Source organism: Microtus oregoni, unplaced genomic scaffold, assembly GCF_018167655.1.
Source record: "Microtus oregoni isolate MIOR12 unplaced genomic scaffold, Mior012 000004F_ref0000308, whole genome shotgun sequence".
Lineage (NCBI taxonomy): Eukaryota > Metazoa > Chordata > Mammalia > Rodentia > Cricetidae > Microtus > Microtus oregoni.
In genome coordinates, this window is record NW_024543063.1 from 29525051 (window position 1) to 29542643 (window position 17593).

The 17593-nt window shown below is 50.6% G+C and overlaps 1 protein-coding gene across 1 annotated transcript in view; it reads left to right on the forward strand.

Moving 5' to 3' along the window:
- Nucleotides 1–308: 308 nt before the first annotated feature.
- The window catches only part of Pgbd5 (piggyBac transposable element derived 5), a 60881-nt gene continuing 43596 nt past the window's right edge, over nucleotides 309–17593 (forward strand). The window contains exon 1 of the mRNA XM_041650604.1: nucleotides 309–902. Coding sequence (XP_041506538.1) covers nucleotides 575–902 — 328 coding nt within the window. The 5' untranslated portion in view covers nucleotides 309–574. The remainder of the gene's footprint in view (nucleotides 903–17593) is intronic.

The window sequence follows — 17593 nt, forward strand, 5'->3', positions numbered from 1 at the left end:
ACCCGCCTCCCTCCCCACGCCCACGGGAGGCCAGGAGCCAGTGCGAGGTGCTCCCCGGGGCCGACGGGCCGAGCGACACGCCCCCAAGGAGGCGGGGCGTCCGACTATCCCCGCCCCCTCGAGGCCCGCGGTTTCCATTCGCCAGCGGTGGGAGGTGCTGGAGGCGGGCCCGGTCCGCGGCTCGCGCCCGGGAAGGTCGGCCGCGCAACGCGGCTGCCGTGGGGAGGGCGCACGGGGACGCGACGGGGCCGGGCGCGGCGGAGACGCAGCGGGCGGGGGCGGCGGCGGCGGTGGTGGCGGCGGCGGTGGTGGCGGCGGCGGTGGTGGCGGCGGCGGCGCCGGGCAGTGGCTGAGTCTCCGCCGCGGCCGCAGCTAGCGGTGCCCGAGCTCTAAGGCGCATCCCGGGCTCGCGGCCCGAGCGGCCAAGACGGCGGGCCGGCCGGGCGCGGGGCGGCGCGCGCTGTGCTGCGGGCTGCGCTGGTGGGGAGCCGCGGGCCGCGGCGGGGGTCCCGGGCCCGGCGTGTGCGGCTGGGAGGCGCTCTGGGGTGTGGGCGCGCGGGCGGCGGCCGGGGCCATGGCCGAGGGCGGCGGGGGCGCGCGGAGGAGAGCTCCCGCGCTGCTGGAGGCAGCCCGCGCACGGTACGAGAGCCTGCACATCTCCGACGACGTGTTCGGCGAGTCGGGCCCGGACAGCGGCGGGAACCCCTTCTACAGCACCTCCGCAGCCTCGCACTCCTCCTCGGCCGCCTCCTCGGACGATGAGCGCGAGCGCCCCGCTCCTCCGGGGACCGCCCCGCCACCCCAAGCCGCGGATCCGTTGGAGCTGGAGGAGGATGAGGCCAGTGGAGGCTGGAGCGCCGCGCTGCGGGATCGCCCGCCCCCGCGCTTCGAGGACACCGGTGGTGAGGATCGACCGGGGACACTGGGATGCAGGGGCGCAGGGCGCGGCCTGAAGGCTGGAGTAAGAGCCGGGCGGGCGCCAGACACTCCCGACCCACACCTGTGATTTTCTGGAAGCAGATGGTTTGGGAGCAGGGATTTAAACAGGAGATGGCCCTCCTGCCCAGGGGGGTAGTCCCAGGTTTCTTGTGGGTGGAGACCACGCGAGCACTTTGCCAGAGGCTTTCTGTCATCTAGCGGAGTCACACCTGTGGGGTCAGTAAAGTATGGGCTTCCTGACACTGCCGAGGCAGGGTCATTTGCAGTCCGCAGGACCTAGGTGCCAGGGGTGAGGCCGGTCGCAGCTGAAGCGCAGTGAGAGCCCAGTGCGAGGCTACCCCAGCATCTTCACTGATCTGTTTTCATGAGAAACTTCCTCTGGTGCCAGTCGATCTCTCCCTGAGAGGAGCGAAGGGTGATTCCTCTGCGTTAGTGCGCGTGCTCGTCGTTTGATTACTTTTAAGGTGTGTAGACCGGACCCAGGTTATCTGGAGATGTCTGGAGTTGAGCTCAGTGACTGCCACTCCGGGTCCTCAGGAAGCTCTTGGCTTTTGCAGAGTCTAATTCTAAAACATCGCTGCTTTGCAGCAGCTCAGCCCTCTGCTTTCCGAGGAAGTGGAGGTTGCATTCTAGTTTGTGTCGTCCCCCCTCCTCCCTCCGGTGCTGCTGTTCAGACTCCATGGTCTCCAGGCAGGCGGATGTTAGGCCAAGTGTGGATGGGCACCCGGGAATGCCCTTTGCATGATCCCCCCCCCTACACACTTTGGATTAACCCGGGGTAGTGTACACTTAGTGTGACACTCTAATTATTGTCCAGCCCAGCTGGAATGCATGCAGGTGGACGGGAGGCAGGGCCCAGGGACTGGACCTGGGAACCTTGCTGCGGGGAACTAGAGATGGGGACTGTTGACCCGGGCTGCGGTGTGGGTGGGCAAAGTTGCAGCTGGACTGGATGGAGGTTTACCATCGCCGTGCAAAGCTCTAAGTGGGTATATTTGAAAGTGGGGCCATTTGGCTGTGACTAGCTGTGCTCTAAATCACGCTTCTATCCTAGCCTACATTTTCCAGTGTGCCATTAGGAGCCTTCTGTCCTGGGCAGCTGTTTTCCATACTGACTCTGGGGACTGTACCAGCCCAGTGTCCTGGTTTGGCAGTCTTTATGCTGTGATCCCATGTGATCCCATGCTGTAGCACTTAAGATAGAAGTCTACAGAGGAAGACTCAGCAAGCTCGTAGGTCTCAGGGCAAAATAATGACATTGCACTGGGTTAGGCCTAGTTTAAGAATGATGAAGGTTCTGGAGTTGAGAAGTGTAAACACACCAAAGTGACTGTTTACACAGTAGCTTACGTCTTAGTAACCTGTAAGTTAAGATTCGAAAGCAGAGTCCTTTCGTCTGTCTATTGCACTGTCCCCTCGGAAGACCAGTGTTACCTGCCACTGGAATTAGATTCACATCCTGCACCTGAGCCTGAGTCAATGAGGTACCACAGGCAAAGGCGTTATCGACTGTTTGCTGGTGTTTGTGGTTAGTGTTGTTTTTCTACTCTAGGAGTTGCCCTGTCTTTTAAACTGAAGTCTACTTTAGAATTTTCTCTTTGGGCTATCATCTCCTTAAGGGAAATATGGGAAAGGGTAGAGGGGCAAAGCTGATGGTTTGTTCAGCATGCAGATGTGATTTGTCAGGGCTTCAAACAGATGCTGATTTCCAGGGTGGTCTGAGCAGACGCTGGAGCCCAGGAGCGTGGAGAAAGATGGATGTGTTTATTAGGAGGCCAGTTGCTGCAGAGCTCAGCCAAGAGGTTGAGCTCCTGGCCCACAGCATCAGGAACACTCCAACAATTGCTCTACACCGCCAGGGCTGCTGCCTGCATCTCCCTCCCTTCTGTGCCCTCCAGTTTCTTAAGAGATAAACTGGGTGGGGAGGGTGGGAGGGGAGAAAGGAAGAGAGTGGCACTTTGATCTGTCACCAGGTTCCATAGTGGAACATTTGCAATTGCTATCGCTGCTGCAGTCAGTGAGGCCTGCACGGGACTCTAGGTTAATACAGGACTTACTGACTTGCCCCATCGTAAACAATTGTGTCTGTCTGTGAGTGTAAGAGAGTGTGTGGGAAGGTGTGCATTGCCTTTGCCGGCTGAGTGGCGGAGAGTTTTCTTGGGGAGAATGCACCTGTTCGCTCTCTCAGCACCTGTGATGACCTGGAGGCGTTTGCTGAGCCTTTGGGCAGGAAAGCAGGGCACTTTTGGGCCCATTCTACATTGAGTTGCTGTCGGAGATCTGTGGCTCCATGGAGATTGCACACACAGTCGAGAGACGTTGGTGCTAAGCTGAGAAAAGGGGAGGAGAGAGACCCGTGGTTGCTGGTGAGAATCCCGGCCCTTTAGGCTGTTCACTCCTATTTTCCATGGCTTCAGCTTGCTGGATGGAGCATGCTTGGGGAGGCACAGCCAGCAGTGGCAGGGGAGCGGCTCTTCCACCCCTCTCGGGCTCTGCTCTGAGGTGTGGGTTCCCTTGGGAAGACTTAAATGTACGCAGTGCTGGGAGGCTGGTTGACACGCTTTAACCCTTGATGGGAGATTCTTCCTAGGAACTGAACTGCTTTCTGGGAGCACAGATTTGCTGCTGAAACCCCTAAAATAGCCCTGCAAACTGTCAGCCTCCTGCCTTCCCATTGTGCACATCCCCAGCCCTGTGCCAGGACTCCTGGGAGCAGTGTGAAGTTCAGGCGGGCTGTGTCCAGGGCCTCTGACCTTCACGTTTCCTCCGCTACTGACAGGCCTTGGATCTCTTCTTGGAGGAGGCAGAGGAGCAGGCGGCACTACAGTCTCGGATCTCCTCTTCTATCTTTGGTGGATTTTTGTGGCGACTGTCTGTGCTTGGGCTGCTCGAAGGGGAAGTTCACAGACAAGTCCCCTCCCATCCATGATACCCTGCCAACAACTGCAGGAGACTCACTCCAGTAGGAGCCTGACCTTGGGAAGATGAGAGAAGCGTGTGGGGTTGGAAAGAAACATTGTTGAATTTAGAGTTTACTGCTGGCTTATTTTATAATTATTATCATCACTGTTGTTGTTTTAGAGACAGGTTTCTCTGTGTAGCAGTTTTGGTTGTCCTGGAACCTAATTTGTAAACCAGGCTGGTCTTGAACTCACAGAGATGCGCCTCTCTCTGCCTCCCTCCCGAGTGCTTGATGGGATTAAAGGTGTGCATCACCACACCTGGTTTACTGCTGGTTTATTGATAAAATCTTTTATTTTTAACTTTTGTAATAATTATTTGTTATATATATTCTCTGAGAGTTTCATACATGCATGCAATGTATTTTGGTCATATTCATACTGTTCCCACCTCCAGCTCTTCCTAGACCCTCTCCCCCACATGTGCCTTCCAACTTTGTGGGTTTTTTTTTCTCTCTCTCATTTTTTTTTTAAAAACCTACTGAGTCTAACTTATGCTGCCTGTATATTGCAGGAATGTGGGGCTGTTCACTGGAGCATGGTCAGCCTAGCAGATACCACAGTCCTGAAGAAAACTCTCTCCCTAGCTGGCATCAACTCTCAATGGCTCTGTAGCTAGGGATGGGGCTGCTGTGCCCCAGCCCCCAGCCATCCTGGAATGTAGAGGGCCTTGATCTTGATCTTATGGGATTCCTGAGTAGTGTGGTCACTACACCACCCCAGTCCTCCCAAACCTCTGGCTCTTACGTGTTCTCACCCCCTCTTCTGCAATGTTACCCGAGCCTTTCTGGCAGGGGTGTGCTGTAGATGTCCCGTTTATAGCCGAGCACTCCATAGGCCTTTGAGCACTCACTGTTTGTGAATCTCTGATAACAAGGTGATCTAGTAAAACCTTTCAACTAATGAGTAAGAAGAGAAAAATGTTTCTTTTTAAGGCTGGAGTTAAGTGGGGTCTTTGACCTGGGAGAGCGGGAGGCCCTTATTTGGAGTCAGGGAATCGAATGGCACCTTCTGTCTTGGCTCTGTGCCAGGTTGTGTGGCAGCAGGAGGAGCCTGGGACATAGGGAGCTGCAACTGCAGTCTCAGGCAGTGCTGCCCAACAGCTGAGCAGCCATGCAGGGTCCATGCAGCTGGCTTCCTGGGAGCTCTGTGTCCCACAGCTGTGTCCAGGTGGGGAACCTGGAGCTCTGTGTCCTGAGGCTGTGTCCAGGTGGGGAACCTGGAGCTCTCTGTCCCGCGGCTGTGTCCAGGTGGGGAACCTGGAGATCCTGGTGGAGTTCACGTCAGTCATTGCTGTCTGTGTGTCGTCACATGCCATGTTGACGCAGACTCCGTGGTAGAGAAGTTGTCAGTTTCTGCAGAAGACAGCCTTAGCGTCTTAGCTGTGGAATCAGATGGAAAGACTTGGCCAGGTGGACACGAGGACACCATCCCCTAGTCAGCCCTCCAGCTCCGGACAGGCAGTTCCACCCCTTTTGTTTCTTGAACGTCTTTCAGTCCTGCTACCGTGCCTAACTTATTTCTATGTTAATATGTAGAACTGCTCTTTCAGTGTGTGTGTGTGGGGGGGGGTTACTGTTCTGGAAATTTAACACGTGAATGTGCTTTTTTAAAACCAACCCTTGTCAGGGTAGAGCAGGAAGAATTTCTACTATCCCTAGGAACATAGTGCTGCTTTTCAGGAGGCGGGCCTTCCTGTGCCAGGAGGCAGGACTTCCTGTGCCAGCAGGTGTGGCTATGGATGCTGGCAGAGACTGTGGAAGGTTCTCACTTGTCCAAGAGTGTCAAACTCACCTTTATTTTAAAAACTGTGCTTGTATATTTTTCTTAACATCATAATAAACATCTTCACTCTTAAAAATAAAAAATGTTTTAAAGTTTTTTTAGTCCCACGATTTTCCATTATCTGGAAGAAGCTAATTGAGATGCTCAGTACATAAGTCATGTATATAAGATTACATCATGGTGGGTGAACTGAGTTTTGATTGCAATTAATGACCTGTGGACACTTTCCATTAAATTTTAAAGTTGTAAATTCTAACGGACATGTAATTCTCTAATGATCTGCTTAGCCTTGAGCCTTGGCCTTAAAAATTACTATTGTGTGTGTATGTGATGTGTTTGGGGGGGCATGTGTGCCATGGTGTGTATTTAGAGATCAAAGGACAATTGGATGGAATCAGTTCTTAGCTTTTACAGTACGTGGGACCCAGGAATGGAACGTAGGTCTTCCGGCTTATGTGGCATCTCACTGATTGAGTCAGTGTTCTCAAAACTTGGTTTGTGGTCACATCTTTTATTTAAGGATTTATTATAAGGTAAATAAAGACCCTTAACATATAACCAGCATAATGGTGTCCAGGGGAAGGATTTTTGTACATTTTTAGATCTTTTGGTACCTGTTCTGAAAGAACCTCCTAGAAGCATACCTGTTTACACCCTTGCCAGCAGTGGGTGCCCTGGCTCTTCCACGAGAAGTTTTGGTCATGTGACAGATAACCTTCAAGAATTTAAAGCAGGGTGTGTTTTGGCTCCCAGTTTCAGAGGTTCCAATCCCTGGACGTCTCCACTCCTTGTGGTCTGAGGTGAGACATGGCATCGTGGCAGAGCTGGTTGGTGGTGGATCAAAGTATTTCATCTCAGTAACAGCTGGGATACAGAGAGGGGACAGAGATGGAGGGGACGGGACCAGAAACATCCCTCAGTGGCCGGCCTCCATTGATCTACTTCCTTTTGGTCTCACTTTCTAGAGTTCATATCAGCACCTCACTAAAGGGCCATCAGCTTGTGACCCACAAGTGAAGGCTGCCGGCCTTGGGGACCAAGTCTTCATAGCCAAGCCTTTGGGGGCACTAGTGCAGTTTCATCCGGTTGCAGTGGTGAAATGCTGACGAAAAGCAGTGTGGGGGAAGAACGTGCATATTTCACCTCACACTTCCAAGTCATCCTCTATCATTAAGGGGCGACAGGGCTTCCGGGCAGACAGCTGCCAAGGCAACGCCCCCACAGGCTGCCACAGGCCAGCCTGCGCTAGGCAGTTCCTCAGTGGGGGTTCCTTCCTCCCCGTGACTCTAGGTTGTGTCAGGTTGGGGGTGAAAGCTGATCAGTACAGATGCTCAGCTCCAGCGTGATTAGTGTCTTCCTTTCAGGATAGCAGACTAGCATGCAATTTTTGGGGTGTGCCTACACTTACGGGGAGTCTTGCGCTTAGTGAAGTCTGTGTAGGGGGTGTAACAGACATGGGGTGCTTGTGTCCTGAATCCGCATACATGCACCCACACAGATACAAGTCAAGGGCACCTCAATACCTAAAAGATCCTCCTGCCCCTCCTAGCCAGTACCTCCCTCTTCTAGAGACAGCCATTAGAGTTTTATCATCCAGAGTAACTTTGCTTATATTATGCTTTTCAAGATAAGTCGTACTATGTCGTGCCTCAACTTTGTAAAAAAAAAATTACTTGTAACTTAAAAAATGTATTATTTTAAATCATGTGTAAGTGTGTGTCTGCTGTGGGCATGTGCACACGAGTGCAGGTTCCCACGGAAGCCAGCGCCGTCAGATCCCCTGGAGCTGGATTTAGAGATGGCTGTGAGCTACCTGATGTGGGTTCTGGGAGCTGAACTCTGCTCCTCTGGAAGAGCAGCAAGTGCTCCTAACTACTGAACTGTCTCTGCAGTTACCTGCTTGTGTTTTTGAGGATCTATATTCCTCCGTTTATTTTGGGCACAAATACCTAAGCGTAGATTGCTGGCCATGGTCTACATGTCTGATGAGATTTTAGACTAGATTATTTTTCGTTGGAAGGTGGGGGGTCTGTCCTGTGCTTCATATGGCATTAAGCAACATGTCAGACCCACCTGCCTTTGCCCCTCTCCTGGGTGGTACCCAGGCCCACCTGCCTTTGCCCCTCTCCTGGTGGTACCCAGGCCCACCTGCCTTTGCCCTTCTCCTCGGTGGTACCCAGGCACATTCCTGGACTTCGCTGCGCTGGGGGCAGGATGACTTACACGCCGGGGACCACTGTTGTAGTGGGTTTATTCTCCTTCAGCAGGGAGTGAGATGTGAGAGGTATTAATTCAGCAAGCACTTTGAGCCCTGCTGAGACAGGGAGATAAATTCAGTCTCCTGGGACCTGGGACCTGGAGGGGAGGCTGACAAATGTTGGAGAAAGAGATGGGTCTTGGTGTGTGGTGATCGGGGAAAGAGATTTACGTGGGATTCCAGAACATGGTATAAGAACAAGTAAAAACTAGTCAGGGCTGAAAACTGTCTCAAGAGAGAGGCCACAGTGGGTGAGAGCCTCTTGCAGAGGATCCAGGTTTGATTCCAGCACCTACATAGTGGCTCACAGTTGTCTATAACTCCAGCTTCAGGGGTCTGACACCCACTTCCAGCCTCTGTGGGCACTGTATGCACTTGGTGTTCTTATATACATGCAGGCAAAAAACATACAAATAAAAATAAATAAACCTTTTTAAAAAGAGAAGAAGTTGGGCCATGGTGGTGCATGCCTTGAATCCCAGGCAAGAAACGGGCGGATCTCTGAGTTGAAGTCCAGCCTGGTCTTTGGTGTGAGCTCCGGAACAGCCAGGGTTACACAGAGAAACCCTGTCTTGAAAAAGGAAAGAGAGAGAGAAGGGGAGGGGACTGAGCTTCCCTGTGTGAATGAACCCTGGGTGAGGATTGGTTTGAAACTTGCAGTTTGTATAGTTACATCTCAAGTAACCTTTAGCTGAACTCTGAGTTGACCTTGGGGAGCACAGGACTCCCCACCCCATACACCTGTGGGGGGACTCAGAGTGGGAGGGGACCTTCCAGGAAGATGGCTAGGAACAGGCAGTATGGTACAGTGGTCATGGTAGACTGGTGGGTGGCACGGGGGCCTCTGTTTTGCTCTCTAAGCTGTGGTGTGCTGTGTCGGCCTTTGTCATATGGTACTTTGCTGGGGATCCTCTTCTGATTCTCCTTACATCTAAGAGTTTGTTTCTTGTTTAGAGTTTCTTCATTTATTTTTATGTTTTGGTTTGGGAGACAGGATCACACTCAGTACCTCAGAATGATGTGGAACTTGATATGTGTGTAGTCTAAGCTGGACTTTCGGTCCCTAGTATGACCTGTACCACCACACCTGAGTATGATACCTTTCAAAAATAGGTTTTGGATTTGGGGGCACTTTGAATCTTACTCTCAGATTGCAGGTACTCAGTTCATACTGCATTATCTGTTCATCAGTTAGTTGAGATTTGTTTGGGTTGTAACTACAGTTTGGAGTAAGAGCCAACAGCTTACATCTTTGTGTGAATGTAGTCTTCATCCTTCCTGGGTCTATGCCTCAAGGGTAGAGTTGCTGTTTCCTACAGTAACATTTTGGCTTCTCCCTGACTATTTTCCATTGTGGCTACCCTGTGTGCAAGTCTCAGGAGCAGTATGTGGCTTGCTAGGGGCTTTCTTCTTGTCCCCTCACACTGGGCCTAGGGGTTGATTTTAGTCATCTACTGAGGGCAGAGTAGATCTAAGAAGGTCCTTATTTGGGCTAGCCTCTACACCTGAAGTCAAGCATCTCTCCTTAACATTTATTGTCTTTTGAATATTCTGTGTGTGTGTGCGTGTGCGTGTGCGTGTGCGTGTGTGTGTGTGCGTGTGTGCGTGTGTGCATGTTCATGTGTGTTCCGGTACCCATGCCCGTTTGTGGAATGCATGTGGAACCAGAGGTCAGCCTTGGGTGTCCTCCTCCGTCCCTCATCACCGTATCTTTTCTAGGCAGAGCTCTCACGTTTACCTGGATGTCATTGGTTCAGCTCAATGGGCTGGCCAGTCAGCCTGAGGATCCTCCTAGTTCTGCCTCTTCCATGCTGAGATCACAAGTACACACTACTAGGTCTGGCCTTTTTCATGGGGGGTTTTGGGAATTGAACTCAGATCCATATGCTTGTGTGGCAAACACTTTACCAACTGATTCCCCTCCCCGCCCAGCCCCCTCTGGAGAGTCTAATCCAATCCTTTCTCATGTCTCCTTGTTTGCCTTTTTTGTGATTGAATTGTAAGAGTTCTTTATATATTCTTGGTACTGTACTTGTCCTCTAGTAAACCAGTGACTTCCAAATGAATCCTTAAAAGCAGAGAGCCTGTACATTGTGGCGGTGTCTCCCCTCCCTGCTCTATCTTTGTGTCTGGGAAGTAGTGACAAGGTCACTACAGTCCCTGTGTCCCTGTGCTTCCGCCTATAAGTGTCTCTTCTGTATGCTGCTGTTATGAGAAATGACCTGGTCAAAGCAACTTAAGAACGGTTCGTCTGGGCCAAAGTTCAAGGGTCCAGCCCACCACAGTGGGGAAGTCGTGGCAGCTGGTCACATGGCCTCTGCAGTCAGGAAGCAGTGTGGTGAATACAAGTGCTCGGCTTGGTTTTCCCTTCTCATGCAACCCAGGACCACATTTAGAGTGGGTCTTCCCGCTGCAAGGAAACCTTCCACAGGCATGCCCGTTGCTGGGTAATTCTAGGACCTCCGGGTGACAGTTGGTGTAAGACATCACAGCGCTGTCCCATTAGCTCCTACGCGTGTATCCGTTCCATTCTGAGTTTGCTCAGAATGACGTCAGGTGTCTGTTTTGTTGTTTTGGGTGTAGATGCTCAGTTTCTCAGCACTGCTCTCTGGCAGGACCACTCTGTCTTCACTGAATTGTCTTGGCACCCTTGTCAAACATCAGCTAACTGCTATTTAGAGTCATATCTATCTCTCTCCCTCTGTACCCGCCCCCTTTCTCTGCAGAGACTGAAGCCAGGCCTTGTGCCTGCTAGGCCTGTACCCCACTACTGATCTGGTCCCTATTTCCTATCTTAATTCTATTTGTCTCTTTTTCTTCCCATACTTTATAATGAAATGACTATTTCTCCCTAATAATTTGAAAATAATATGCTGATTCCCTAACCAAGAGCTCTTTAGGCTGGGAGGATGTAATGTACTGATAGAGCACCCCCTAACATGTACAAGACACCAGCTCTGATCCCCAGCACTGAGAGGTTAAGACCTCCCGTATCAGAAACTTTGAGCTTTCTGTCCTCCAGTTGCAGGGTTTGTGACCTGCAGTCTTCCCACGCCACACATCCATGGATGTAATCACAGACACTCACACATGCGTATGATAGATCAAATACACATTTTACCCAAATGGCTAACTGTTTGCTTAAGTCTTGCCTGCAGCTGACTGTGAAGTGAACGTCTAAGATGAAGAGAATATCTTTTGGAGTTTTGTTTAAAAGCATTTACATTGAAGTCCGTGGGTTGAGTGTTGAAAGGATCAACGGCAGAGCTCAGGAATAATAATGGGTTTTTTTTCCCCTCAGTTTTTCGAGACAGGGTTTCTCTGTAGCTTTGGAGCCTGTCCTGGAGCTAGCTCTTGTAGACCAAACTGGCCTAGAACTCACAGAGATCTGCCTGCCGTTGCCTCCTGAGTGCTGGGATTAAAGGCGTGCGCCACCACTGCCTGGCAGGAATAATAATTTTTCACCCCATCAGAGCCTGGATCTTGCCTGCAGCTGTTCTACTGGGAGCTCATGAAAACAGAGAGATGTTCCCTTTCAGCGGGTTCAAGGAGGTCCCCTCATCTGGGGTGCGCTTCCCTTCCTCTGCTGGTTCCGCTTGCAGGTTTGCTTGGGTACAGACGTGAGGATTTGTTTTGGTGGGATGATGTCATTTCATTTGCCAAAACCGGGGGTGGGGTGGGGGGTGGTGTGTGTGTGTGTGTGTGTGTGAGTGTGTGTGTGTGTGTGTGAGATGAACCTTGCTCACTGCCTCAGGGTGTTCTTTGGGCATTCTTAGGAGGAAGTTTCAGGGGTTGGCCCACCTGTGTGTATGTGTGTGTCGCGTGTGTGTGTGTGTGTGTGTGTGTATGCGCGCGTGCGTGCGCGTGCTTTAACTCATGTTTCTGCACTGTTCCTAGGATCACTTGGAAAAGCAGGGAATGTGGCAGTGGACCAATGTGCTTTCCTTTCAGGCTAACAAAATCACTAGCTTTGTGTCCTCCTGCGGACATAAGTGGTGTGCAGTGAGGAATGCCTGCTCTCCCATGGGTGATCACTTGGTTCTCAGAGTTCCTAGGGACGGGGATTGAAGCAACAAAACAGAAACAAGGCTGGGGCCTCTTCAATCTAGCAGGCCGCAGAGGCCGGTGTGCTGGCATGTCCAAATGCCTGCTGCTCAGGGACGGACAGTGCACATTACCCTAGGGAAAATTTTCTCTCGGTACCACGTTTTTCAGCAAGAACTTCGTCACAGTGAGTCATCGTCAGAGCAGATCTCAGAGAGCCTTCCTCTCTTGGTGGACAAACGTGGTGGCCTGTCCCTGGCGCTCAGAGCATCCCTCATGTAGAGTGGGGCTTTAGTCTCTAGAAATGAAAATTACAAGGACTTATTCCCACTCCCCTTCTTTGACAAGGTCTCTGTGTGGTGTAGGCTGGTCTTGAACATATGGCCATCCAGCTGCCTCAACGCCAGCCAGTATCACAGATGAGAATCGTAAGAAACTGACGTCAGTTCCTTTGGTATTTATGTAAGTTCCCAGAGTGAAGATGGTTTTTCTCTAGAGTTTTCTTTCTTTCGTACATTGTGTATTCTTTTTAAGTCTAGACTGTTTACCATGAGTCGTGTAGTAAAGGATTTTGACCTCTTCCTGAATTTTCAACTTCGGGCTTTTCTACTTTTTTTTTTGTTTTTGCTGCTGTTGTTTTTAATTTTAATTTTTTATTTCATTTTACATTCTATCCACAGCTCTCCCCAAGATAGGACATTTCTCTGAAATAGTTACATCCCAGATGAAATTAAATGGCTATAAAATTCCATTAAATTATTAAGGGCTGTGTAGTTCTATGCATTTTAATATATAAAACAGTTCTACAAAGATTATTACCATCTGAGCTAGTTTTCTGCCTTGTATCCTGTCAGCTCTGAAAGGGTGTTCTTTTTAAAAAAGTGTGTGCATATATGTGTTTGTGTGTGTCTGTGTGTCTGTGTCCACAGATGCCAGAAGGGGGTGTTGGACCCCTTGGAACTGGATAACAGGCACTTGTGAGAGCCACTTGGCATAGGTGCAGGGAACTGAACTTGGGTCCTCTGGAAGAACAGGAAGTGCTTTTGACTCTTGAGCCATCTCTCCAGCCCCAAGGATAATTATTCTCTATAAAATTTGTCTAGGCTTTGGGGCTAGAGAGCCGGCTCAGCAGTTGAGAGCACTTCTGCCCTTCGAGAGGACCTGGGATCGATTCCCAGCACCCACGTGATAGCGTACATCTGTTTGTAACTCTGGTTCTAGTGAATCTGACTCCTATTGGCCTCTGAGAGCATCAGGTACAAACATGGTACACAGTCCAAAAACCCATACACATGCAATAGTCAACAGATTTTTTTTTTAAAGTTACTTGGCAACATACTTCTTATACTCTTGTATTGACTGTCTAACTTTCTTTCTTTCTTTTTTTTTTTAAGATTTTCTTATTTATATGCCCACATGCCAGAGGAGGGCATCAGATCTCAGTACAGATGGTTGTGAGCCACCATGTGGTTGCTGGGAATTGAACTCAGGACCTCTGGAAGAGCAGCCAGTGCTCTTAACCTCTGAGCCATCTCTCCAGCCCCGACTGTCTAACTTTCAAGTGTAAAATGTTTTTTAGATTCTCTATTTTTGTGTGGTGTGTGTGTTGGGGGGGTATGTAGTGGACGCAGATGCTAGGAACCTGGTAAACTCTCGTTTCTGTTCTGAATTCAGCAGCCGTGAAAGTTTTTATGGAAAGCTTCTCCCTTGTCTTTGAGTACATTTATTCCTTTAAAAACTGTGTTCCACTTAAAGTCAGGCACGGTGGCACACACTGTTAGTCCTAGCACTTGGGAAGCAGAGGCAGGGGGATTTCTGACTTTTGGCAAGCCTAATCTATAGAGTTCTGGGACAGCCAGGGCTACACAGAGAAACCCTGTATCAAACAAACAAATAAGTAAATAAATGTAGTGTGTGTGTGTGTGTGTGTGTGTGTGTGTGTGTGTGTGTGTAGGCCAGAGCCACCTGTAGGAGTCTGATGGAGGAAGGTCATTGGTTAAATAAAAAGAAACTGCTTGACCCTCATTGGTTAGAAGATAGGTGGGAGGAGTAAACAGAACAGAACGCTGGGAGGAAGAGGAAGTGAGCTCAGACTCCACAGCTCTCCTCTCGGGAGCAGACGCCTCAGGGAGACGCCATGCTCCCAGCTCCCAGGCAGACGCACGCGACCCAGGATGGACATAGGCTAGAATCTTCCCGGTAAGCGCACCTAGGGGCGCTACACAGATGATTAGAAATGGGCTAAATTAATATGTGAGAATTAGCCTAGAAGAGGCTAGATAGAAATGGGCCAAGCAGTGATTAAATGAATACAGTTTGTGTGTTGTTATTTCGGGCATAAGCTAGCCAGGCAGCCGGGGTGCTGGGGACGCAGCCCCGCCGCCCTTATTACTACAGGAGTCACTTCTCTTCCACCATGTAGGTTTCAGGGATCGAGCACAGGATGTCAGGCTCGGGGGCAAGCACCCTTTCCATCTTGCCAGCTCCAGGTATATCCATTCTTTCAGAACTCCATTCCACATGAATCTTGGGAATGTCTTCAGTCTGAGTTATGTCTGTTGCTTAACTGTTTGTGCAAGTGAACAGTCAGGTAGCAATGAAGGTGTGAGTGAGCTGGTTAGTGTGTGCTACTGAGGTCGGATTACTGCTGGGGAGTACTGGTGGGAGGCCATGATTAAGTGATATTAATCACCCCTTTGGTGGGCTCCTGCTCAAGCCAATTCTTGGCTCCCTGCTAGCCAGTTTCCTCTTGGCTCATCTTGTATTCTCAGGCATGGCTTCTGCTGCCATGACCTTCCCTGCTGTTAACCCTAGTTGTGGACCTGGGGTGTACACGCAACTCCAAAGATGCATTTCCTACCTTGGGAGCTGTGGATTTGCAGAGGGAAGCATCCCCAGGCCCCTTGTGCAGTCCTTGTCCCTGCCCAGAGCTGCCCTGGTTTCAACGTGGCCAGACTGTATCCCTTTCCTTTTAGGTTTGAGTTCATTCTGCCTGAGTTATGTATGGGTCTTGTTTCCCTTTAGTCTGAGATCCAGAAATGTCACCCTGTGTCTTTTCTTGTCACCTCTGTGCAGAACTTGTGCCTTCGTTGCCACCCCTTGGTTATCCCTTCCATCCCCGCATCCCCGAATGAAGCCTTGAGGTCTCTGGCCCCACCTTTTCTGCTGCTCTCTTCATCCACCCCTGCTTTGCTCTTTGCAGTCTCGATCTCCCAAGTCAGTCATTCAGTTATCATTGTGACCACCTTTGCTAGAGGAGCTGTTAGTGGGGAGATCGGGTGTCATTGTGGTGTGTCTGTCATGAGACATGTATTGCCGAAGAAATCCTTTGGGTGCTGTGATTATTTTAATTAAAATTCAAGCTACACCTGTACCCTCCAGCTGCTCTTTCTTCTGGGGCATGTGGTCTGTTTCTTCTAAGCAGGCTTCCTGCCTTTGCTCCTGAGACTCTTAAAGCCAGCACTTCCTGCAGGCTCCTGGAATCTAGGTCTGGTAAGGAACTGGCTTCCTACTCCCACGAGACTTTGCTTCCGGCAGCAGCTTTGGAGTTTAGTTTGGGTCCTGCTGCTGCTTGTTAAAGGCAGATGGGGAGCCTGTGCACCTCTGAAAAGCTGCATACTAAACTATCCCAAGCATAGTGGAAAGATGGGTACCGCCGTGGTGACTATAGACACCCTATGGCATGCGTGTGGTGGTCAGAAGACAACTTGAAGGAGTTGGCTTTTCCACCATGTGGGCTCTAGGGATGGAACTGAGGTCATCAGTCTGGGTAGAAAATACCTTTCCTTGCTGAGCCATCTCCTTGGCCCCTACTTTGGGTGTTTCTCAGGGTGGCGCGGAATCATACAGGTCTTGATCCTGATCGATCATAGCCATGGCCTGATACTTTATAGCTGCTAGGCATCTCTGATTGCTCCTCTCAGTGGTAAAGCAGAGAATATTGCTTTCCAGGGAGGTGTGGGCATTATCATTATCCCTGAGCCTGGCACTTGGGTGCCCCGGAAGCAGCTGGCTTTTTCCTTCGCTCCCCTGTCCCTGTGCGGTCTCGCTTAGAAGCACATTACATTTCAAGTTCTGATCCAGGCTCTTGGGAGACTCTTGTGAGCAGAGCCGAGGCTGCCTGGATGAGGCCTGTGCTCAGTAATGGGATCATAACCAGCAGGAAACATGACACACCGATGGCATGCTAGAAGAAATGTTACAAAGGAAGCCATGGGCAGGACTCAGGGTCTCAGAGTGACAAACAGGACGGGCAGGCTTCCCTGAGAAGAACACGCTCACGGGTGGTAGGGAAGTTGGCCAAGTGTCCGTGCAGGAAGTGGGTGTTGCACCCACACAGGCAGATGAAGTCCTTCATGAGGCCTGGCCTGCAAGCTTAGTGCAGTAAGGCCCCCAGAGGGGTGAGGAGCAAACCAGGAAGTGGAGACATAGAAGAGGGGGGTCAGGAGATTAAGGAAGGGGAGGTGTGAAGTGGTCTTGCAGAGCCTGACTTACAGGGTATGATGTCGAGTCTCTGGTGCCCTTTAACAGAGGCGTATGGGGCCTAGCGTGGCTTTTGAAGACACGTGCTGCGTTGAGAAGATGCCGCTGGGCCTGAGTGATTAGACACTTGTAACCTGGGAAGAGACTGTGGGTAGGAGTGATTGTTTCTGGGTATAGTTTGAATTCCAGTGCCTTGATGGGTTGAGAAATTGACCTTGAGAAATGAGTAAAAGAGGGATCGCCGGCGCTATGGGCAAAGACATAGTACCTACCATCTTGGCAAGATTTGGATTTAGCAGAGGTTGCAGATGCCATCAACAGCATCTTCTGGAGACTGTCCAGTCACCTGGCCCTGCACTTGCCGCATAACTGCTACTGTTGACAGTGTTGATTGTGTCCGTCTGTGGACCAGATCAGAAGTGTAGCACGTGTGGTCCATGGTGGTGGAGTGCGTGGATGAGACGTGGGCCGTCATGGTGTTCCTTTGTGGAGTGGGGAGGTGTGGCCCTGCATTGCGGTGACAGAGACAGACGGATGAAAAACAGCTCGAGCAAAGAAGGGCTTTCTTGTAGCTCCTGTTTTGGAGATGTAGTCCTTCATAGATGTAAAACGTCATTTTAATGACCAGGGGATTGTCTTCTAGGAGATTTAGATCTTGTCAGTTTGACAGTGTTCACCATCACGAGCTCCACAAGAAGACTGGAGGAAGCTGGGTCTAGATGAGCATGTGTTTAGACTCTGAGTGGCCCTAGTCTGACTCACCCAGTGGTATAAACAACCTCTCAGTGTAAGCTCATCTCAGATCGTCCTCAGGGGCACACTTACATAGGAAAACGTATACTGTTTATTGGATATTTAAATCGAACTGAGAGCTCTCACTTTGATTTGCTAAATCTGGTTCCTCTTCCTGGCAAGTCCTTGTTCATTACACATGCCACCATAGTAACCTGTCAGGTTGCTAAGTAACAGGACTTGACTTTGAAAGAGCCTTTTGATTTTCGTTGGTTCCACTGGGCTCCTGGGTCAGCCTTTTTAACCTGTTGGCTGAGCTTCACATCAGAGAGTGGAAGGATCCACGTGTCCTGCTCACCTTGAGCTTCGGCGTCTTCTGTGCGGAGAAGCTGTT